Below are 25123 nucleotides of genomic sequence, written 5' to 3'. Positions count from 1 at the left end.
ACGACATTCCGCGGTCCTGGCGACCGCTATAGCGAAACCTGGTTGCTAACTAAATGCCTCATTCTAGCTGAAGCCAGGACTTGTGGATCGACGCAAGCAGGTAAAGCCATAATTAATGACACCCCAGGCGGCCCTATCGTGCAATTTGAAAGTTAAAACTTTGAAAACCGGTGTATTGTGCAGTGGAGACAAGGGGGGTTTCAAAAGAAATTAGGAAAAATATCACAAAAAACAAGACATGTCGTCTCTTGACCACCTACAGTTCCACTTTCGGTGATATTCCGAGCAGCTTGGCTGCTTCTGGATCACGTTTTCGGACTTCGTCCTTAACAAGCTCCACGTAATCCGACTTTTCTATACAATGGGGACACTCATATATGTCATAGGACGCCAGAATTTTCTTCAGCTGTTTGAGATTGGCACGGTTCAAATCCACCTTGGACCAATCAATTTTATCCTCTGAAAAATGTCACTTAGCAAAAAAGTTACTCACTGTATTTGAAATCACACACACCACTAATTTTTTTATCCAGTTCCATACAAATCTTCTCTGCTGGTTTGTAAGTGGTGACCTGATCCACCAAATACATAACTGTCTTCGCTGCAGACTCTTCATGTCCACCAACAAGATAGCACTGGAGAGATAGGGTCTACAAAAAACGGTACGTACAAATCGGCTCTCAACCCCTTCAGGCGAACTCTTTTTGAGGTCTCTGCATAATGCTTCGAACTTGGTCCTCACTTCCTTGGGATCACCTCTCGAGTTGCCCAATTGCTCAATCAACCGCTTTACCACCTGTACACATACTGAAGGGTTATTGGGAGGGTTATCATGGCACTTACCATCACATTTATTCCCCTCTCCCTCGCCCGCTACTTTTTCAATACCTGCTGAAATCAGAAGAATAAGGGCAAACATGAGACGTAGACGACACATCTCTACGGCAGTCGTGAAGAATAGCCACTTGGGAATCAGTGATTGGTCGAGCCAATTTGCTAATTGAGTCAGAAAAACATACCGAGTCCTCGATCAACTAGAACTCTCAACGAGCATAGTTTTCATGTCACGCAGAACAACCATTTTCGGATGATCAACTTCGATTGTACATTAGTACTGTGTGCATAGCTGCAGTTGCGCCTAGACAGTCATTTGTAGCAGGACTCAAGCCCGCCAGATGGCGCGCTAAACAACGGCCACCAATCCTGAATTTGGTACTCACCAAGGGAAGACACCTCATTGATCATGGTGACCACCGTCTGCTGAAGTTTGATTTCATCGGCTACTGCTTCATAAATTTGGAACCACAGCCGTGGTACGGATAAAGAGGGGGATACGTTTGAATTGGCTTCGTTTTTTGCTCGTGGAAAATTGTGGGATACATTTTCCGCTGTCCAATCTACTTAAAGGGCTGAAGCGTATAATTATATTGACTTTCTAATTCCTGCATTACCTGTACGTGGAAAATTCTGTCATATTGCACTCATTTTCCGCGTTACGCCATATTTCACTCATGAGCCAGTTTATCACTAGCTGCTCTCCGCTGGAGCTATCGGTTGACCACGACATATGTGGAAGAAATGGTTGTCCATCGAATGTCAGATGGAGAAGATGCAATGTTACGCCCGCCAGGCCCGGTGACGTCCCATATGTGTGGATTTATAGAACGATCAGATACGCCAATTATTTAAATCTCTTGATCAGTTTGACTGCGCCAGCTTCTTCTTGCTTAGGGTGCTATGCATTCCACAATTAACATGCCAGCTGTAAAAAACGAAACCGAGTTTCTTCTTCTCACTCGGGAGGACCAATGCCAATGTTCTATTTCAATCGGGATACTCGAGGAAAAACTGTTACTTCTCTCCAAAGCTCTGGAAGGTATAAACACAAAGAACAAAGAGGCTTGGACGAAAATCGACGGCAAAATTTTCTCTCTAAGTACCCAGCGCAATCTATTCTTGGCTCATTTGCTGCGATGAAGGCTTTTGAGCTTTCTGATGCGGCAGTCAGGGCTGCCACCGCAATTCTAGTGAAAAGGCGCACGAGCGAGAGCAGCCTGATCATCTTGCGGCCGTGCGCCAACAAACCTGAAGATATTGATGCCTTACAAAGGGTGATCGGGTGAATAGTCGACTATGACCTGGGATTGAGACAGATGCATTACGCAGCGGTCTAATCTGCTCAACAAATCTCCAGGGTATGGCGGAACGTCTGTCTTGGCATTTGCAACAAGGACGGGCTGAAGCGACAGAAAACATACTGCGTTCGGGGCCAGAGCCGGAATTCGATCATCTAGCTTAATTTCTGGACAGAAGCGTATTCATTATTTCATATTGTTACGGTTCAATCGAAGAAAGCGTGAAACAACGCTCTACAAGCTCCTGGCGCGGGACAGCAACCTTGCCAGCGCGATTAATTACATAATTCGTCTTAAATTGTCGTGAACTGCGCACTGGATGTAGTGTGAACAGTTGTCAGATAAATTTTATTTCCCAGACCAAACACCTGAATCGAGAAAAATTTAGCTCAATAAAGAGCTTGAAAATCTTATTACCATGTCGTCGCCGTGAGTTATTCGGGTCAGCTTTAAAAATAGCCTTCGGCACAAAGTGTTTCAAACAGGGTATAAGTATTAGTCTCTGTCAGAGATGAGAATAGTCCAGTGAAACGAGGTAAAACACCACAGGACGCGTTTCACAGGACACCAATCTGAGGCCAGTAGCCATCTCTAAGTCAGCCGGTTGGGCCCGTTTAATGTGTGTTGCGTCCTGGTTGAGCACTGAGTGGGCAACTTGGTTGCATTGTTCCAGATGTGGTCTGACATGGTCTCCGTACAGTTTCTGGAGGTTCATTTGCATAGCATGAAGGAAGATGCCCCAAATCGTCCGCATAAACACGAGTACCATATAAGCGAAGTTTTTACGATGAACTGAGAAGAAATTGTTTGGAGGGCGAAACATCTAGATCTTTCTAGCATCTACCTCTGTAATGTCTTTTGGTACTTTCTGAACATGCACGACAAAGGCTTTGGCTGAGTCCCATCCGAATGACATATGGACGAACATTTTCTTCTTCGCACGAAGGTGTCAGCCCGGTGATCCCTTTTTACCGCGTCTATATCTATTTGTGAGACGCTTTACTGGCGCCCCAGTTTTCCAGGTCGTCCGTAAAAGGAAGACACACTTGGAGGAACATCTGGAAGGTCGTTGACGCGGATCAGAAACAGAAGTGTTCTCAAAACGGAGACCTGAGAATCTCCAACGGAGACTCGTGCCGTTGGATAGAATTTGTTCTTGCTTACCTGTGAGACACAACCGGCTGCTTTTGATAAACCAAAAAAAGCGTCCGTTATGAGCCCTTCTTCCTCAGTTTAGGTAAAACTTTCCATAAATATGAGCGTGTCCGCCACGCAGGTATGGATTCGGAGGGATCCGTGTGGCGCTGATGATATCAAGTTGCCTATGCTGAGGTAATTTAACATTGCTTGGTCCAGGGTGTGCTATACACTAGAGATGCCAATAAGCCTGCAGCTGCCGGGCTGTAAATGGTCACCAGTTTTGCAGGTTGGCGAGACAAAAGCTTCCTTTCAATCAAGGGGAAGGTTAAATTCGTCGTCTGACAAGGGAAGCACCGGGTAGAATTAATTTGTCGGTGTGAATAACGTTTTATTCATTATCCTTGGGTGGACCTCGTTTGAGAACAACACGCCGAAGGGTTTGTTTTGTGTAATAGCTGATGAGCGTCCTAATCAGTGAGCAACTGGAGGCCATCCGTAGTAATACCTTGCCAAGTATGAATGTTGAGTGTGGTATACTGTAAGCGTGACTGGTACTATTTAAAATTTTCATATAACGCCCTTGAATCACGCGTGAGTCACTTGCTTCTGCTTACCAAGGCAAAGATGGCTGCTTTATTTTCTTGGTGGCGTCCCACATACTTAAATAATACAGCTTTTCTGGGTGAGATCTAATACCGTGGCCTGTTTCATATGTTAAATTGGCTGATTTTTTGAAATTTTGTTTTGGAAGGCTGCAACGACTACATCATTTTATTAAACCTTCCAAGTTCTGCGGCGGTGTAATCACCATACCTGCTAACCGACACTGTTTCATACCAGCCGTTGACTGGGTGTGATATTTAAGTGACGAATGTGTGAACGTTTGACAATTTTCGTTTATTTGGTCGCGTACTTTACGCAGTGGCCACTAATCATGGAAAATTCATTGGGTGTTTCTCTTGCCGTAAGCATCATCGACGTGGCATGGGCTGGAATAGTTGCTCGCAGGAGAATGCCGGTAACTCGTGTGGCATAGATGGTCGTTGGCTTGTTTACATGGATGAGCTCGACGGACAATGCACCGGGCAGAACAATCAATCGGGCTCAGGGGTCTGCCCCACCCAACAGTACGCATTTCAGCACAAGGTTCCGTTACCAAAATAACCACTGACGCAGGACTGAGCTCCCCCAAATCCCTAACACTATCCTGGTGATTGCACCTCGAATGACGACGCAAAGTTCACAATAAAATAACCAAGCTCAACAAACAAAGAGTCAGTCATTTACTCATAGATTATAAATTACTAGCAGGACCAAACCCTTCTGGTTAAACAATGAAAAGAACCGCATAAATAGGAACTGTAAATTTTCATAAAAGTTCATCGGGTAAGCAGCGACAAAAAACGGAGTAAAACGTTAGACGTATCATTCAGGGGAACAAACTCTCATCTGGTCTTGCTGCCGATAAGGCAAACAAGAGCTGTTTGACCAAAACTGTCTGCACCGCTACGCTTTGTTTCGGTACTGTGGTGGGTAAGGAAGGGGCTGCGTTTGGAAGGTTTGATGTAATACAATTAACTGAAGCCCGGCTGGGTGGGGAGGAAAATGACGAGAAAGTATTGATTACTAATCTACGTTTTGAGATCACATTCCATTGGTTTGTCCCTATTGAAGTCCGCCTACAGATTGAGACAAAAATGATCTTTGGCGGTCACCCCTTTTTTCCTTCAACCAACTTCGCCTTATTTGTCGGACACACTCGTGCCTACCAGATCATACGACTCGAGCGTTCCGAAAATGCTTAAACCACGAGACAATACTTATATGTCGACTGGTAAAATGAGTGTCGCTGTGGAATGATAATTAACGATAAAGGAATCGATGGCTTAGATTTGAGCTGGATTGCCAAAAATCCCCTCGACATGCAACCAGGAGACCGTCCTGGTTTGCTTATGAACCCACTTTATTTCAACGAACCGCGAGGCTTGGGTGAACTCATTCAATTTGGCTGTGAACCATGGGCACACCATATGTATCAGCGATACGAGATGCCTGGAGAAAGCTTTCACTTATGCGAAAGATGATTATGGAGGTTTCCGATTAGAAGTAAGTCTCGAAGGGCCAAAACCACGCGGTAGTTCGCAGTGATATCTGGAAGCCACATATTCCCGTTGGTGCCACGCCTGCGTCAGAAAAAGTGTCCAGATGCTTCAAAAGATAATGAATTGGCTGTAACTCAATAAAAGTATTTACACCAGGGGATGAGTGCTCTGATGCTGGATTGATATCAGTAAGGCTGATTAGAATGTGAAGGTATTCGGGACCACGAAAAAGGCTTTTTATCACGGGCGTAAGCGAAAAGTCCGGAGGGGTAATACCGATTGAGCAACAAAGAAGAAAGCAGGAACTTTAGAAAAGTGATATCCAGTTCAAGGTAAGAAGTTGGGTAGTGGTTGCCTATATGATCAATAAACGAAAACCAAGTGCCCTGACGTCGAGGTACGTCACTAAATCATTTTGACAAATTGAGTTACCAGCGAACCAGCGAAGAAAAATAGCAACATATGAGACTGTCCGATGCACAGCCATGAATTAGATACACTAAAAAAGGGGGAGTTTTCAAGCCATATCAGCTGAAATATGAAGGAGACGAGAAGTCCGAATGGAGTTTGCCTCATGCCCCCAGGGTAGGGAACAAAGGTTGAAATATGGCCAGTTTTATTATTTGTTCGCCCATCAAGCGGCTAAACTTAAGTCTTCACTAAGACGTCAACACAGAGTACACCGGACCCGATTATTTTCATTTTGTTTTTTGTAAGGAATGTCCGGTCTTTATATTAGCTAGCCATTGTACGTCCCACAGATATTGCTCCGTAACTTAGACTGTGCCGGTTTATATGTGACCGCGTCTACTTCAGATTTTCCCACTATTTTTGAGACTCTCCGGTTTCCGCGCAATCCCCGTGCCTTCATCCTAACAATGCCTGACGACGTGTCACACGCCAGTTTCGAGTGGATGCAAGTCACATTAAGAGTGACCTGAGAAATGGACCCCTGCACTCAATCTACAGGTTTGGTATCTGGTTTGTTGAGAAGCACTTCATATTAGGAGCACTCAAAATATCTTTCTGCCTTCTTGCTCTGTTTCGACGCGAATCATCCTGACTAGAGAAAAACAACTTACGGGCCCTAATGAACCAATGATTTCGTGCGAAGAAAATCTATTTACTTTATACCAACGGCCAAAAGTCTGGAGACTTCATTGTAAAAGCCAGATGGGGGCGCGGTTTTTTGTCAATATGCAGACATCGAGTGATACGCAATGAAGAAACCGGGAAAAACGTTGGCTTAAAGTGGAACAGTGAAGGACACCGTTCAGCAGCGCTAAATTTGCGTGCAGCTGAGACGCCTTAAATAATCAGGCTTGAGATTTACTCAGTTGAGCCCGTGCTAATATTTGGTTATTATGCCTCGATGTCTCCGTGGATTATCTGGAGCAAAATATCTATTTGGAGTAGCCGGACTTAATCTGCCGTGGCAGTCGTATAGCTTTTGTGTAGAATTGGGACGACCTGTCGAGATTCGATGTCTCGACTCGGAAGCTTTGACTTATAGGAGGCGTTTATTTAAATCGCGTGCAGTAGTCAAGGTAGACGGATTTCAAAGGGCCCAACAGGCAATAACAATGCGAGAGGAACATAAGATACTCAGCAAAGCAACTTGAAGCGACCGCGGTGTGTGCCAGTTTTCCTTTGCGCACTGAAACACGAGTCGCTTTGGAGACTATCAAATACATTATTACTTTTAAAGCAAAACCAGTCTGGATCGAACACGAATCTAACTGCTTGTACGTGACACGTACAGGACGGAACAGGTGATAGTTCTGGATGTGAAACACGTGGCCCTTTTTTATGGTCCAAAATGTGTTTTTGGAACAAATAATAGCTGGCTCGCGCGTCACGGTATAGTAAATTTGCCTGGATATCCGATGCTTTGGCGGAATGTGCTGCAGAATATTACGGGAAATGAACGATGTAACCCACCTTCTCTCCGAAAATTGCACTGAGTTTATAGACTACCAGATTTGGTGGCGATAATAGCGGTATGGCAGTGCGATCTGCCTTGTGGTGGATGCCAGGAATAAGCTGTCTCTAAATTTCGCATCCTTGCTCATGCGTAATTTTCTCGCTCTAGGGAGATATATGCTGACCTAGTTACGATTTCTATCTTGTCCTTCGAATTGTTAGGCTGCACATTAAAAAACAGTGTGCGTGGACAGGTTTCATCCATCCACCACCCCTGATCTAAACCGGCTTCAACTCGTGTCATTTGGTACAACGCAGACCATCTAGGAGAATGAAAAATAAGCATTGCTTACAGCCCGGTAGTAATTCAGAGAGGGTGAAAGATCTTTTGGAAGCCACCGGAGCATTATTCCAGCAACCGTAGCTTCAAAGATGCTCTCTGATATTGCATTGTAAAGGGTTAATAACCACCTGAGGAGTCAGGTTTTCTCGGATCAAGTCAGGTATTGCGTAGACTGGGTTAAGTGAATGGTATCTAAACCTTGTACCTGGTGCCAAAACTTCCATACTCCTTCTGACTACCAAAAATGACAATTTTTCTCGGTTTGAGAGCCGCTTGGACCGTGATGATCGTCGTAAATTGCGGAAATATCTGGCAAAAGAGGGTGCTCTTCCTGGATTCATGTCACTTATAATAGTTCCGAATGCCTCCAGTCGTGTGCGTGCATGTAACCGCGGTGATTTTTCCCATGAAATCATCAACTTCAGTGGTTCCAGTCAAGGAGTTTCTGAAGCCCCTCCTCGTTAAGTGAACAGTCGATGCACATCTTAACCTTGTTTACCTCCCTCCCAAAATCGAATTATTGCCGACCAGTTTGCCATGCATGCCGATTACGCCAACGTTGTATCTTTGCCTTCGTCCGAGCCTTTAGAAACGTAAACTCTTTTAGCGACCCAGATAACTACGGTCAAGTGGCCAATTTGATTACAATAATAATGTTTAATGTCAAATTGTGGGTGGCATACCGTCAGGCATGATCATAATGTTACAGTCGAAATAAAAGTATGACTGGCGGGGCTTCCCGTTCAGGGGTTGGGAAAAGGGACAGCAAGATATAGGATGGAGATTATTCGATGTAGGCGTGATGACCACTAAATCGGTTCGGACAGGGACGTAAAATTAATATGCATTTTTGGAGAGAATATCGAGCAAGATCGGATCGTTAGCATTTGAAGGTGGCGGGCAAAATACAAAGCGGCGGAGGGCAAAACAAGAGGCTCCCTGCATGACATATGACAAGAAAAGTGAAACAGTGAAGAACGAGGAACCAGAACATCAGATCAAGTGAAGCAGAGTTGGAGTCATCCAAGAGTTCATAGTGAAACAAAACCTAAAACCACCGATAAGCCCTCGTGGCCTTGGACTGTTGGGCTCATGGAATAGGTTCACAAAATTGTAAGTGGTGATGACGAAGCAGAGGGATTAGTAAAGAGGTTGAGTGGTAACAGGAATCTCAGAAACATGGTGCACAGCGAAACTTTAGAGACTCACCGGTGTCGCTGTTGTGGAGTCAATCATATTAGTCCCTTGGAAGAGTGAGATGGCAACACACGAGCCGGAACACGAACTTTGTAAAAATTATTGACTTGTGGGAAGCACAGGCGCATATAAATGGTTGAATTCGAACGAGTTACGGCAGGCTCGAATGAATATGTCATGGTGGCAGCCGGCGTCATGTGCGGAGTTTGTTCGTATTTTCAGTTAATGGAACAAGTGAGCGAGATGGCACGGTCGAGACGAGGAAGGGAATAGTTGCGGGCGAGCTATCAAACTGGGTATGGAAGTGCCGTGCCATCATTTGCATGATGCACTTCCGTCTTTGGACATCCCCTTAACGGACGTCACATTTAAGGTGATTGGGCTGAGATGGGTGGTGCTTTAAGCAGCGGGATTCTTTTCAGGCTGGCTGAAGAAACAAAATGAAACGAATCCAATATGGGATCGCGAAGGGTTGAGGTCCGTTTAATGATCCTGTGGTTGTAGACCAAAGGCCAGTTAGAGTGGATGACAGCCAGCCAAAACCTCTAAACCGGATATTGCCGAATTTCAAAGTTTGAAAAGATGAGGGATGGGATGAGATTAGCAAAACATGGTGAGTTTGAGGATACGTCAAATGGGATGATGCGCATTATTATACATAGAAAGGAAAACTTGACATTTACCGCAATCAGGTTGATGACAACAAGTGATTATATGGAGTAGGATATGGATGGATTTGTACTTAGTAAACTAGCGAACAAAGGTTAGTTTTCTAACATAAAGTAATGAAGTACAATGGATCCAGTAGAACCCGATATAAGCACGCATAGTGGTGGTGTGGGGACATCCGATGTACGAAGGCAAGGAGGAATGAAATTTCAAGATGACGAACTGGCTAATCCGGTATTTGTTACATGAGTTGGACAGTACCAGGAGAGAAAGTAAGTGTAGGAAAAAAGTCTCAGTCCCCGAAGCACTGCTATCAGCTTCAAGTAAACAAGCGGCGCAACGTGGATAAAAGGCTTTCGGAAGATAGTCTCGAATGCTAGCAGCTGAGGTTGAAGAACCTCTATATACATATATTTCTCATGGTATATGTTCATTCCTGGGAGAGTAGGTAGAGCGGTACGTTTGTTTGGCTGACTAAGTTGGCTTTGGTGCGATACAACTCAATTTACGACGAGGGCAGCTATGGCTCCGCACAGTGTTGAAAGCCACCGGGATCGTAAAGTCTCCAGACTATTCCATCTGTTTCTCTCATGAAATTCTTTTTAGCAGACGGGAGGCCAGTATTTTCTTTATTCTCTTCTTCGTCGTCTGTGGCTATAGGCCTGCCAGGTGAGTGACACAACCGAGCGAGTCCAGTCCAGCAGCAACATGCAGAAAAACAGTGCTCTTTTACTGATTTTCTGAACTGACCTCCGGGCCCAGGTCCATTGGCGATGGACGAAGCCCCCGTGCTACTGGAATGATGGCGGGTATTCAAACGCGCCATAGTGCAACGCAACAGGGCGATCCCTTACAGGAAGTAACGACCACCGTACGAGGTTTTCATGACGCGTGCAAGCTACCAGATTTGCAAGATGGCATGCCATCAAGCAGTCGAAATTGTGGCTTGTGCATTACTAAAGAACTCCAGTTATCAGATATCTTATTCGGTCGGGGAGAAGCCAGATCAGTAAAGCAGCTCATACAGCTCGAACAAGCAAATGACAAATCGCCGCTGGAAAAATGCAGGTCGCTCATACAAATGGGGCGGTAGCTATCATTGGGTCGATCAAACAGAATAGAGATGACCAGAGCGTATGGACCATGGCTAAACGATGGTGGCGCGTGAGCTATCGAGCCTAACATTGGCGTGCTGCAATGCTGTATGTGTGCATTATGAGTTACGAGGCGTACAATCCGTTCTCAGGTATGAGGAATTTTTACTTTTACTTGCTTTATGCTGGTTAAGCTAGACAGGATGAAGCACTACTCATTAAACGGGGCAGATAGGGTGGTCCAGGGCAGGGACCTTGCTTGGAGGAAGGTGGCATACGTTGCTCAAAACAAGCCAAAGAGCTAACAAGGTATATTAAGGGGATTGATCGTTTTTAAATTATTTTTCCCATTATTTTTCATCCACTAACTATACCTCCGCCAAAACCCGAGGGGGTATGGACCCTGCTTGTAAAGAAGATTGGGGGTTGTTGGATACTAAGCAGAGAGGCTGGGGCCACACACGTAAGAGAGTTGTCCAAAGACTGTGAAAAATAGTGAGATGTGTGATATTTCAAAACCGATAAGGAAGAATGCTGCAGGTGAAAGTTTAGTAAACAAGGATAAAGTGGTGCCGCAGGTTTGTACGCGCTTGAGGGTACACTAAAAGGTTGCTGGAATTACGGGATATATAGCGTATGTATGATCACGCTTGGCTTAGCATCTGCTATAAAAACATTTTGGTACAACAAGCGGTGTAAGAGAGTTAAATTTAGCTTTAATCGTCTCAGCCATAGCGGTACAAGGCGTACGATTACACAGCGGGAGTGGTAGGAGAGAAGGTTGGTCTGGGGGAATAGCATTTTGGAGAATGAACGCTGCAAGTTCTCGAGTGCCAGCCTATTACTTTGGGTATAAAAAAAGGAAGCAGGGGAAAATTCTACAATTGATAGCACGCACGGCTCAAAAATTGCGACGTTTGTGTCCCGACTGTTGAGGGAGCCTAATGTTAGAAAGCCGACTCTACGTGCTCGGGCAAACTGCCAATGGACTTGAAGAGAAAAAAATAAGGCGGAAGAGTATCTGAGACCGAGATCTTTGATCTAGGTGGAATGAGTGACAGGGTTCTCATTGATTGTAAACGTGTCAGCTGTGACGGAACAGCGACATAAATTTATGTGGGTCTTGGAAGAAGACGGGCTTAGGCTATAAGCGCTTAACCAGCGAGTCAGACTGTCCAGGCCCCGTTGGATCCGGCGAAGGACAAGTTTTATCAGAGGGTGGAAATATGTAAGCAATTTATATCAGGCGTCGAAAACGGCATCGACATTCAGTCAGAATAGGAAGGGGCCAAGCACGTCTCCTTGAACGACCTTACCGGTGATCGGTGGTGGGGATGGCTGTTTGTTGCCAATTTGTGTCATCTGCGACCTATCAGATAATAAGAGGTGGACCAATGAAGTAAAGGCACAGTGATACCAACAGAGTTGAGTTTCTTCAGTATAGATGCATGGAACATCTCGTCAAATCCCTTCTGAATATCCAAATAGACTGTAAAAATACTTTTTGGCATCATAGACTGCGGTGGCGGTCTAAGAGAAGTGAAGCTTGCAGCAATTAACGGATCTCTGAGATAGGAATCAGTGCTGTCGGTCATCTATGGCATTTGGTTGTAGAGGGAACCTGATTAAAGAGCCTTTGATTAGACGTTCGAGGGTTCTCATCAAAAGACTGGCATGATGGAAGTAGTTTTCCTATATACGGATTAAAAATTAGGGCAAGCAACAGACTGTTTCCACCGTGAGAGGACAATTCCGAGACTGACTGAGTGATTCAAAAAGAGTTAAGGCGAGAATTTCGACATATTGACCGCCGGTTCTCAGGCTCATTATAGTATGCTGTCGTCCTTCCGCACGGCGAAGTCCTTGAGGGTTTGAAGAAGGACTGATACGCAGGCTCATTATAGTATGCTGTCGTCCTTCCGCACGGCGAAGTCCTTGAGGATTTGAAGAAGGACTGATACGCCAGCTAGGGAGGTGGTCACGTTGCTAAGTGACGGGCGGTTACTCGGTTATTGAGATGTGAAATATTTTGCAGGAGTTGTGTGATTGAGCTTGGCGGGAAAAGGTAAATAGCAGCTGGCAAATTAAGTATTCCGGTTGTCGGTTGTACTGACGGGATCAGTGATAAAACCACTGTCAATGGAACGCAGACAAAAAAACTCAGCGACTGTTTGGGGTACAGCACTCACGAACTAGGCGGCCGAGTAATTTACAGCTGGAAGGGACCCTGGAAGTGGAGCTCTCTTCATGGCATTCGGGGGATAACCGTAAGGACTCCCGGTTGGTGGAAAGCTTGCCGATGAGTATTGATGAAATATCCCGAGATTTCCGACATCCTCTGCTAGCTCAGTGTATTTTATTGTCCAAAGATTTCAATGAGTTATCATGCCGGGAGATGCCAGGGGGAAAACTCCTAGTGGGAGAAGCACGGTAGAGAGAGGTCAATGGGTATTGGTAGAAGACATCACGATTGCGCTGTGTTTGTTGACAGAGAGAAGTCGTTTCAGTCTTGGAAGGCCAGCATGCATGAAAAAGCCAGCAAAATATCCGGAGTCAGGAGGTGAAACAAAGGAGGACTCGGGGTAACAGTTTCGCTATGCCTTACTGCTTTGCACGAAAAGACGCAGTGACTGCTACCTGGGAAGCATAGACCAACTGCGGTCGTAGCCAGATGATGATTTTCATTTGAAAATATTAGATCTAAGTTGGGATCAACCGACTACACTAAGTTGGGCGGACAATGAGGCGTAACAAGTAGGGCCCAAAATGCGAGACCAGGAAATATCTAGTAGGTTGAAGTCATCCGGTACGAATTTTGACGAACGAAGAAGGGCATGCTCGGTGGCGATAATACGAGACAAGTCAGTTATGGAAGCGAAGGAGGGGGCTGGTGGCAGATGGATACAACCCACTAGCACAGGTCGTTTGTTCGGTTCTATGGAAATCCGGATGACCTCTATAATCTCTTCCGGGCTGGAATCCCCAACGAGGGTTGCACGAAGTTCCGATTTGGAATAGATGGCAGAGCCTCCACCCCTTGAGTTTCTCCTGTTGTAGTGGTGGATATTACAACTATGGATTGAGACAGCAGTGTCTGGAGTTTCAACGGAGAGCCATGTTTCGGTCACACAACTCAGACTTGCTTGGGCAACGGCGATTATGGCAAGGACAGTATGGATTTTTGGCAACAATTAGCGAGCGTTAAACACCATCGTTGGGAAGTCCATTGATGAGCACAACATACTAATTAAAAATTTAGTAGCTTCGTTTACGGTGGAGCTCGGTACTAAGGGAATTGCGTGAGGGGGGTCCATGAAGTAGAGTTGGCTAAGCGTGTGTTCGGGAAAGGTCGAAGTGTATTCACCACTGGATGTAGAGGGGTTGGTAGTGGGTGAATTAACTCTTAATCTACGGCAGAAAGTAGAGTATAAGGTACATTATGGGGTAGGAAGTATCCTTTGAAGTCTGCTGTGCAGTTTGAAGCTTTTGAGGCTCGGGAAAGATTTTGGACATGAAGTCATTCGCATCGGCAGCAGGTGGGGGGAGGGATACCGAAAGAGGAAGCTTTTGAGGCTCGGGAAAGATTTTGGACATGAAGTCATTCGCATCGGCAGCAGGTGTGGAGAGTGATATGGTGCAGAAAGAGGCGGTGGTTGTGAGGGGATGGGTGACATCAGAAAATGGTCTACAGATGGGACGGAAGTAGGTTAGCAGGATGGTAGAAGCGCATAAAGATCTGAGCTGGCCGCCGATATTTTAGGATATGAGGTCATGGTGTGTGTAACGTAGAACGCTGCTGCAAGGATGAGTGAAATAAAACACGAACCCATGCTTTCGGGAGGCAAACGACGTGGTGCACTAGTTCGCTTGTTCATTTAACGGCGTAAACCCAAGCAGTATGGATTAGGACGAAATTTTTTCGGAACTCGGAAAGCCATGGTAGTACTTGCTTATCACCAGCATCTGTGGCGCCAACGTGGCAACAGCCTGGCTGTCCTGTCTGTCCCATCTGGGGGATGAGAAGCATTGTTCAGTGAGTTCAGGAGATCTTCAGGGACTGGGTATGTGACCGTTGGCGCCACAGATTTTTGCAGGTGATCTTTAGGTGCGCGAAATAATTTTGGGAAGGTCCACTCTTCCTCAGCAGATCAACTGAAACACTAACGTATTTAGCAAAACGGGTTCACATGTGGTCATTACGGGCGTGCTAGTAATCAATCACTTGGCGTTATACAGTTCTTTTGCGTGGCTCTGCATTTCAGAACGCGAAAAAGGCGCAGGTTTAGGATGGAATACGGATTAGTTCAACATCTGACGGTCCGATTGCTCAGATTGAAGTTCTCAAATACTCAAGTGAGGATTTACCTTGTTTACTCCTGGTCAGTCCACCATGTTTAAGTCGTTGGATAGCTGAATCGTTGTCTCACGTTTTCTATGATTCAGGAATTCAATGTTAACGTGCAGTGGAGGAATTTCAGGATTAAATGTTTCTCCTAATTGAGACCTACCTTCTTTATGTACCTATACTGAATTGTACATATGTCCGGGGTCCGTTTACGTGGTTTATCTATGGATGCGCGTGAGTAGATGGTGCTTCAACAAACACTTGTCAGAAAGTGCTCAGATGGAGTTTTGCTGCAATGGGAGTGAGCAAAACAACCGAATTCCTGATGATTGTGTGTCAATATAAACCGCACCGTAACTGCGAAAGTGGGTTTATCATGGCCACCGTTGTCACGAGGGTCGTGAGTTCCAGTGGCGTTCCACAACACACCGATATCCCCATTAACTCAAAAGTTGCCGAATTCGCCGCATGCAATGGTGTGTACGCTGGTTGAACCCTTCCGTTAGTTTGTGACTACGCCCTTATATTATTTTTCGGAAAGCATATTCCAGCAACTGGCATGCGTCTCTGACTTGAACAATTCATCCACAACAACCTTGAAAAAATCCAGCGTGGCACGCACCAGTTCACCTAGAACGATGTCGCTGCTAGCTTTTACTGGCTGCTTATCAAGTTAAGCCACAATGTGGTGGGTTCAATGAAAAGCCTGTCGGTTAAAGTTGTCGGGCCGGGAGTGTGTCTGCACTGGTTTACATGCTCAGCATCCGTGAGGGGCTTGTTTTTTAGCATCAGCTTCGGAACTGTGTTGATGGTAAATGCGCGCTACAGAACATACCGCAGGTCTGATGGCAGAAAATAGATTGCATACATTTCTCCGACTCATGTGGCGCCGCATTTTTGCTACAGCTCTTCGGAGGGTTTTGTCGGCATTAGCGCCCGAGGAGTAAATCAACATCACTATCCTTGTCATCGGCGGCATGACATTAGTGTTCATCACTGATACTTTGCCGCCATACAACCATGATATCTTTGAAAGCCTTATTGTGAAGAAAACAACAAAAGTAGAAGGATGATGGACTCAGTGCTAGTCTACTACGAGTATTTCGAAGTACTCAAATCTCCAGACACACCTTTAGGTGATCTGTATAGAAACTGACGACAAAAACGCCGCGGACATGGGCTAGTGGCCATATCTTGCAGCGCCTCCAACCAGGCGAAGTGGGGATTATTCGGCCCCATCATGGGAGGCGGGTAGCACCAAAAGCATCCAAACGTCTCCTAAGGACTTTGATGCTCCCATGCCAGCCCAAGGATTGGCCACGTCTTTGCTTCCACAACTCTGTGTTAGACGTGGAAAAGAGCACTCAAGTGGCAAACGATGGTGTGGTATATGAAACACACGTCCCAACTAGCGCAGCTGCTGGTGACACATTATTTAATGGAAGTATGTGTAGCACGGCCGAAAACTCGTTTTCTAATAGCCTAGTAACGGATTTGCTGAAAACGATACACACGAGCCATATTCCTGAGTCAACGTTTGTCGAGCACCTGAAGACGTCTTAGTTCCTTTGCTCGAACAAGCCAAGTCTTATCCACACGACAAAACGGCTCACAATGAAGCCTGACACACACGTCCACTGAGATTCAGGGATACAACACTCTGACGCCATAAGATTCTTAAACTAGCAAACGTGACCTGATCCTTGCAGATTCGTGCATCCCCCTCATCCATCACTACAATTAGAACCAGTACAGCCTCCAAGGTACGTGAAACGCTCCACAACTTGGAGTGTCTCCTTGGGTTGTAAGCGGTGCGTTTGTTGGCTTCGTACGTGAAACGCTCCACAACTTGGAGTGTAAGCGGCGCGTTTGTTGGCTTAATGTCCAGGAGTGGGTGCGAAGTGCACGTCAAACGACGGGATAACTTTGTCCAGCTCATCCATGAACACCTGCACCTGTTCCTCTTCCACGAAGACGAAAACGATATCGTCTGAACATTCTAGATTGATAAGGTTTTCGTCACAGGCTATTTGGACGCCGGGGTATTGAAGACCTTCCAGGCCTCCTTTCATTAATTAAGCAATCACGAGGTTAAACAGGAACAAAGGAAGCGGGCATCCCTGATGGGCACTATTCCATGTGTACGGAAGCCTATGTAGAGCTTGCAGCATACTCTACACTCCCAGAAGTATGAGGATACAAAGGGTTTAATGTGCTCACCAAATTTCGTGACAGTTTTTGGTGAGCCTGCATGTCAAAATGAACAGACTGGTTGATTGAGTTGGATGCGCACTAGCACTGTGGGTCGCTTATACGTATGACATTGTTCCCGCACCTATCGAAGTGTAGAGATCTGGCCAAAGAAACCCATACTTGGCCCAGATCCCACTTATTTCATTTGAGTCAGTGTTTCATAAGCCGCCGTAAGATGACGAAGCAACAGTGATGCCATTAGTCTCGGGTTATTTCTCCAAGAGCTAGAAAATATCACCGTCTGTCTGATATCAAGTGCCTGAATGCGCCTAGTAGTGCCGCGCTACAGGCAAAATTCTCATTACTATGAAATTAGGCGGCAATCTCGTTCCATTGTGTGTGAATACCTGATTTTGGGGCATCTGGAAGAGACCCTAGAAGATAATTCTGATGAGTTCTTCTAGCATCAGGATTTGCCAGTCTTTCGATTTCCAAAGCATTAGTGCGCGCCTCACACGGCTCCGGGAAAATCAAGGGGGAGCAATTTAATATGAGTGCACGGTTGAAATCCATGTGTGTGTTCCATACCGACCGTCAGCTGGTTTTTGATCCGTTCCATCGGTAACTGATGGCAATTTTTCTATTTGAGTTTGTAGTACGATGGATAAAAATACGTGGCAAACGGTTTCGGCCAGTTTGAAAGTAAGTACTGCATAAAAACAGTCTGCGATCAGCGTAGGAAGAACGCAATCTACTAACCATTGTCCGTACGTTCCGATTCCTTTATATGTTGACCTCCTAATTAATACCCGGAAAAAACTAAGCCTTTCCACCTGCGCATTCGGATGTCCAGCAACAAGCATGGTATCTGAGCTTTTAGCTCGCCGCAGCAGAGCTTTTGGGCTATCTTTAAGCCTATCATTGACGGCGTCGGAGCTACAGACATGATAGAGATTCATCAACTTTCCCCTCCTTTAAGGAGGTTTTCAGGCGAAACACTCAGATGCGACTATCAAAAACTGTCCAACCAAGCAAGGATATTTTGTCCGGTGACTTAGGGATATATCAGCTTCTGCATATCTCGCCGTAACAGCCCTGCCTACCCGGAAGCGAGTGTAGGCTGGCAAGGCTTGAATCTTGGATTCTTGCTTTGATACAAAGTACACACAAATGACATGCAAGTGCAGTGCGATAGCGGGAGCAGCTAGTTGCCATGCTTGCTTCAAATTGGGGACACTGAACCAGGCCGGACAGACAGGGCATCGGGGTTTGAATCTTGATTTGAAGATACCCGAGGATGTCGGGATCATGTGAAAAGCAGATGTTACACGCAAAGCGGATGCAATAAGGACAGAGCCATCTTTCCCAAGTAGTTAACCTGCAAGGAGTGTGTTACCCAGCGGGTGGAGATGGTGTAGGAAAACGTGTGTGAAAGCGAAAGAAGCGAGGCGTCAGCGGTAGTCTGTTTTCGCTTACCCGCCCTTTGTATGCAGTGCGTAAGTCAAACAGGTTCGCGGAACCACACGGCGGCTGGTGTGGTATAAAATATAATGGCTGTACAAAGAGGAAGTTACTGTCATGGAGCACACACCTAGACAGGGGGAATTGGGGCCCCCAACCAGAGCCTTTCGCTCAAAAATCTGACCGTAACGCAGCGGTGTTTGGCAGGAAATGCCCGAGCACTGCCATCTCTACGGAACAAGTTGCCATATGTTTCAACCGACAAGGAGACTGCGTTTGTCAGACCTCTAACCATTGGCAAACCTCGTATGAGAGAGTCTGTGAGTGTCGCGCGGACAACCAACAGTATAGCACAGTGGATCACCGAATACAAAACGCCACACCACAGCAAGTTAAAGTTCCTTCGTGACGGCTAATGGTGAACACGAAGTGAAAATTTCCGTATTCGACATCGCCTCTGCATACCAGCAGTTAACGCTGAGACGCGCTGATCGCCCTTTGAAATGTTGACCCAGTTACGCAAATCCTACACATCGCTCTAGTTTCTTAATCCAAGCAAAACGACTAGTGAATATTTTTTCTATCATTCTTCATGTCAACTTAAATGTCAGAGCTTTGTCCATGAAAACGGTAAGGACGGTAAACGGGGTGTCGAAGAGCAAACATGGAGGGCGTGTCTACCGAGTGACGTGAGCACTCTGAGACAGCTTATTTTACCCAAAAATCATTATCAAATCGCTTCAGCACTACTGGATGCGTTCCTTGCTTTAGGGTATCGGGAATTATCATGTTCAGATACGCTGTGTTTATAGTTTATAAACCAGTCTGATACTGGAGACTGAGGAGGCTCAGGTTTGTCGGATCCGTATGAACTAAAGACTGTGAGTAATGCAGTTAGCGGGCAACATCAAAAGTGGCCATGATTCCTGAGTTGTTTTTGTCTGTGCCTGGGTGCTGACAAGGGCTATTCTTATCGCACGGTTTTTTAATCTTAAGCGGCAACCAAAACCCGCATAGCACGGCTAAAGATGGCAGCATGGGCGCTCATACCCAGAAATTAGTCGCGTGTGTGTCGTTTTTGGGCAAAGTAAGAAAAAAACTGCAAAAGCGCGCATTTGTAGAAATTTCACCTAATACAAACGTGGCAACGTACTTTGACTTTTCCTTCTAATTTTTCCCACGCTTGTAGCGAGCGCAGACAAATGATAATTGGGACAGGGTTTCGTGAACCCTACCGCTTTTTCCATTAACAATAACTTCCATTTACAGTTCCATTAAAGTGAGCTTTTGTGTTTTAATGGGCGGGCTGCCCCAGCGATCCATCCCCTCCTCAGAGTGGTGCAGTAGTGGCAACCACGGTACAGCATGAGTTCATGGGCTGACGAAGATCTGGCGCTGCTTTGCCTTCATCTGCCACACTGTTCTATACTTTTTAATCGTTCCTTCGTTTTCAATTCAGGTTTGTTAGTTTATAATGAAAATCGAAGGAAAAACTGAAGCTTCGCTTAATGTCGACCTTATTGTCGCTGCATGCACCCATAAAGTTCCCTGCAATAGGTACACATCTGCTGCTGTTGTTCTTGGGAGTTATATATGCGACGATAGTGGATAGCATAATCGTTAGCGTGTCACGTAGTCGTTATAGTTGCTACTTTCCCATGGGGAAGCTTCACCCCATTAGTGAGAGTGCCGAAACCGGAAAACTATGTGTTGATGCATGACTGGAACAGAACTGATTACTGCAGTAATTAGCGTCTAGTGTTAGGGGTGCAGTCATTTCCATTTCGGTGCATTGGCCAATGTTGGACTGCCGTTTAAGTCGCCGGGCCATAAAAGGGAATAGAAACCTAGGCAATTGCTTGTGGCTACCAGTTACGCGTTCACTTTGCTTACCTTTGAAGGAAATGCATAATACCGTGGGCTTGTATTTCCTGGACAAGACGATTCGCTAAATCCTTACATGGGAGGCAAGGGACACGAGACAATGGGCAACGTCGTCGAAATGTGCGTTTTAATCATCCTGCAGGCATTTTTTACGCATTGGCCATAAGGAATGCTGCATATGCGACGAAATGCGTGTCATACAAAATGCATTATTTTAGGAACCTTTCTGCAAAAAAGGCCAATTACAGTCACAAAAACGGTGCGTAAAACGATGTTGTACGGGGTTGTAAGGTGTTGATTGCCATTCAGTGGGGACGACAAACTCTTATTCTGCGAAAATGATGCAGGAAAACCACGTCAAATGCACTGAAGAAGTGACTGTGACCCTAGGTGAAGATTTCTGTGTGCATGTCGAAGCAAATGTGCGTTCCTTAAACACCTTAAGAGAAAACGATGAAATATACGTTCCCGTTTGCGGTGAGGCACCGTTGAGTTTTCGTTCTTTAAATCCCAACTGTGGTTTGAAAAATTCGTATTGAATAATATTATAAATGCATGCTTCACCCTTGTGCATGACCCCAATTCAAATGTCCGCGCTTACTGGCTTGTGCACAGCTAATCAACAGAATGCTGGCTTGTGCACAAATCGCATGTCTCTCGAAGGTGAAAGAACCGCAATATTAAAAAGCTCAGCCAACATGCTCGGGCAACCTGGAACTGGACTTGGTGGGAAAAGCTAAACTTAAAAAATTTATCTGAGACTAAGATCTTTGATCTTTGCGGAATGAGTTAGTGGTTTGTCGTTTATTGTGAACAGCGTCAGGAAGTTATTTGAGACTTTCCGGAGGAGAAGCTTAGGCCAGAGGCACTTGACCAACAAGTCCAAGCCTAAGTATTATCGGATCTGGTGAAAGGCAATAGTTTTTGCGAAGGGAGCAAATCCATGGGCGGTTTTATATCATCCGCAAAGAAGCGCTTGCCATGGGACACGACGAATATCACCGTTACCATAACCTTTTGATTTCTCATTTCTATCCGGATGCGCTATTCATTGTCGAACTTACACTACTACAAAGTCTTTCAGTAGTACACTTTCATGAGAGATAAATGCTAGCCCCCCATTTTCATTGGTTGATGTGCTCCATAAAGTGTTACACGCACCGCGGTGAGGTACACTTGTCATGGCGACTTCGTCGCAGGCGGTCGTCGCTACTGCTCCCGTGTCTGCTGAAGGATATTCAGTGGACGTTACCACCCTGTTCGTGGATCACCTGGGTAGCCGCCTATTCCGCAACGCTCACGAACTGATGCACTACGTGGAGCAGTTCGAGCGAATATCAGGATCGTACCACGTAGCACGCCCTCAGTAATCACGCCACCGGTGGCCAGCAGTGCCCAAGGGTGTCAAATAGTAGTGGCATGTGTAATATGCACGCTATGGAAGCACCAGGGGACAGTGATTCTCCGAAGGCAGGTGTTCACGACAATTTCTGTGGATGGAAAACAGAAACAAAGCTCATGAGCCAGAGCCCAGTAAGCAAGGTTGTACATCACCAATACTTACATATGAATCAATCAAAATGACAGACACCGTATACTAAAGCATGTTACGCTCGCCACCGACAGCGTCACCGGTGGCTAAGGGTGGTCGCCGACCTTTTTCATGGCCTTTTTCGGAACCCTTTGCATCCGGATGCAACCACAAATTTGTCCAGGCGTATTTGTCGGCTAACCGACTGCTTCCCTGAGTAATCGCTCTGACCGCCTAACCTCATGGCATGCACATCATTACCGAACGCCGCAGACAATTACCAACCGCGTCGTTCTTACGACGACATGCTGCACGGTCAGAGGATAACAAGGCTCGTGCAAAAATATAGATGTTATCAGTATCATTATTCCACCATAGATTTTTTCGATGCGCCGCATGACGGCCCTCTCGCGTCACAGTTTCCGGTTTTCAGGGACTAAATCAAAGGCTCCCTTGAAACAAGACTGAATTGATTTCCCAATAAAGTCCACTGCGACACTCGAGTGTGCGGCCACAGAGTACATCGCATCTAAATTGGCAAGTGTCAATGTAAGACAGTTACCTCACCCTTTATGAACCTTGGCAACTCTGTGCTTGATACAGGTCTTTTATCTTCTCCCTATAGCCATGTCAGATGATCTGCGAACTCCGGAGCAAACAGAACACGCAGCATATTCCTGATTGGGGGGCGAGATGGTCCAAGTGGTTAGAGCGCGAATTTACTGGCCGGAAGGTCTGTGGTTCGAACCCGACCTCTGCCACTCGACTTCCCCTGTCTAGGCCTGGGCGACCTGGCAGTATCACAGCCCTCGTGCTTCCTCCGGGTGGCATGGCAGTTAGGCACCGGAAGGGTGTTACAGCTGAACGATTTTTTATATTCCTGACTGACAGGCAGGGGTTAGAGCAGACCGGGGTGAAGGTACTCAATCAATATTCACGGAATTCCGCGTTCAGCAATCTGACCTGGAAAGCACCCAAGTATCCCATTTTGGTCATTCTGTTGATCTCTTCTCGTGGACGCACCCGAGCTGAGACCTAGCTCTAAACATCTCAGCCGTACAACCAGCTTTTTAAGCGATCCAAGGTTTCTTCTCATATTCGGATAAGCAATAAAAGAGTGAAATTAACTCACTTCGGAAGGCCTCCGCTTTGACAGCCTTGTCACGCATTTCATCTAGGTATGAAGGGATGTACAGGCTGTACGCAAGCCAAGTCCCAATCCGACGTGGACATAAACACCTCCGGCAATAGCTCTAGAAGCTGTCGTTCTTGGTGTGAAAAGCAGAGTTTTTGGGTCCTTCGGCAAATCGGGATGGTGCCGACGCAGAACCAACAGTAACATACGCTTGTATGTGGGGACACCGGCAGATGTACCAGGGCATAGCGCATGTCCTCCACGATAGAAAGCGTACGAGGTGCTTGATAATGTTGCTCCTAGAACGTAATTACTACGCCTTAAAAGGAGATATATAGCTAAATACCCTCCAAATTTTTACTTACGTGGTGTTGGGTTGGAGTACCCTGAGTCCTGTTCTGCGGACGGAAGTCATCGAAGGAACACCCACCGTACCCAGTTTATAAGATTTCGTAGCTGATGATAACATCTGTGCTGAATGCGGCCTTGAGGATCCGGAAGATGATTTCATCGTAAAGATCGTCCCAAGTAATATGTAAATGGCTGATGCTATTCTCACGATCTTCCTTCGTTGTCTTCCGGATCTTCAAGGCCGCATTCAGCACAGATGTTATCATCAGCTACGAAGTCTTGCAAACTGGGCACGGTGGGTGTTCCTTCGATGACTTCCGTCCGGGGATCATGCCTCGCGTCATGCACACCAACTGCTCGTCGCGGGCCAGTTTGGATAGCTGGAACTGTCCCCTCCTCATTCGAGCTTGAACTATCAACAACGGCCGTTTCGTCGTGAACAACAGTCTTCTGGGCCCACTGTGACAAGTCCTTCCGGAAATTCCGTCGAAAGGAGAGCAGGAGCATCCAAGTTCAACAATGTAGACGGCGGCAGTTGGTCGTAGTCAGCGATGCTCGTATCCGTGTTCAGGTTGATGGGAGGTGGGAAGGTAAATGGGCGTAACTCTCGGGGGCCAGCCTTCTGTACAAAACTACGATGCCACATGGCATACACTGCAAAATTTTCGGGCTCCAACCGTTTATGAAGTGCTCGAATGTCATTCAACACCATGTTCAATGAGGCGCTTATTGTTCGCGTTCCATATCTTGGCACATCCAACGGCACGAATGAAACAGCAATTGCACCGTTGTTTTCCCAGGTCCAACAGGAATACACTAACAGTTCGGTGGCTTCCACATCCTGTGCCATGGCAAAGTACAGAAGATGTCGACAAGGAATGCCAAATTGAGCAAACTTCTTACACGTGCACGTTCGGGTTGCGAGGGTGATGGTCTCCTGCCGACGATCCATCATGATGGTAGCAGGCTTGCCACTGCTGAAGACTGTAACAGGATGGGTTAGCACAATTCGGATGCCATTTTGGAAATGGCGTACGGCATCAATCGGCGGCACAATCTGTCCAATTCAGGATAGCCGACAATGCTTAGATCACGACGAGGCGCATCGGATATGGTTTTCTGACGATTCCATATCAAATACCTCGCGCTCATCCATGAAACCCGTATGGCCTCCCACAGTCCAATTCGCCCGTTCAGCAGTTCCATTTTAAGGCACCGATGCATGGCCTCGATCATGTCTTGAGTGCGACGTATTTGATATGGAATCGTCAGAAAACCATATCCGATGCTTCTCGTCGTGATCTTTGCATTGTTAACCACCCTGAGTTGGACAGATTGTGCCGTCGTTTGATGCCTTACGCCATTTCCAAAATGACATCTGGTTTGAGCTCAAGCCATCCTAGTACGGTCATGAGCAGCGACCAGCACGCTACCATCATGATGGATCGTCGGCAGGAGACAATCATCCACGCAACCCGAACGTGCACGTGTAAGAAGTTTGCTCAATTTGGCATACCTTGCCGGCATCTTCTACACGTTACCATGGCACATAATTTAGAGGCCACCGAACTGCCAGTGTGTTCCCGTTGGACCCGTGGAAACAACGGTGCGATTGCTGTT

General features: G+C 46.2%; 1 protein-coding gene across 1 annotated transcript; it reads right to left on the bottom strand.

The window, feature by feature from the left end:
* Positions 1-256: 256 nt before the first annotated feature.
* Positions 257-1245, bottom strand: T265_00148 (hypothetical protein; the record flags this gene model as incomplete). Its single annotated transcript, XM_009163805.1, has 5 exons — positions 257-459; positions 494-635; positions 671-807; positions 844-996; positions 1221-1245. 5 exons carry the CDS (start codon positions 1243-1245, stop codon positions 257-259), a joined length of 660 nt encoding a protein of 219 aa, XP_009162069.1.
* Between the last annotated feature and the right edge of the window lie 23878 nt (positions 1246-25123).

Source organism: Opisthorchis viverrini (genome assembly GCF_000715545.1).
Source record: "Opisthorchis viverrini unplaced genomic scaffold opera_v5_1, whole genome shotgun sequence".
Taxonomy (NCBI): domain Eukaryota; kingdom Metazoa; phylum Platyhelminthes; class Trematoda; order Opisthorchiida; family Opisthorchiidae; genus Opisthorchis; species Opisthorchis viverrini.
This window is presented reverse-complemented; position numbering and strand designations above follow the sequence as displayed.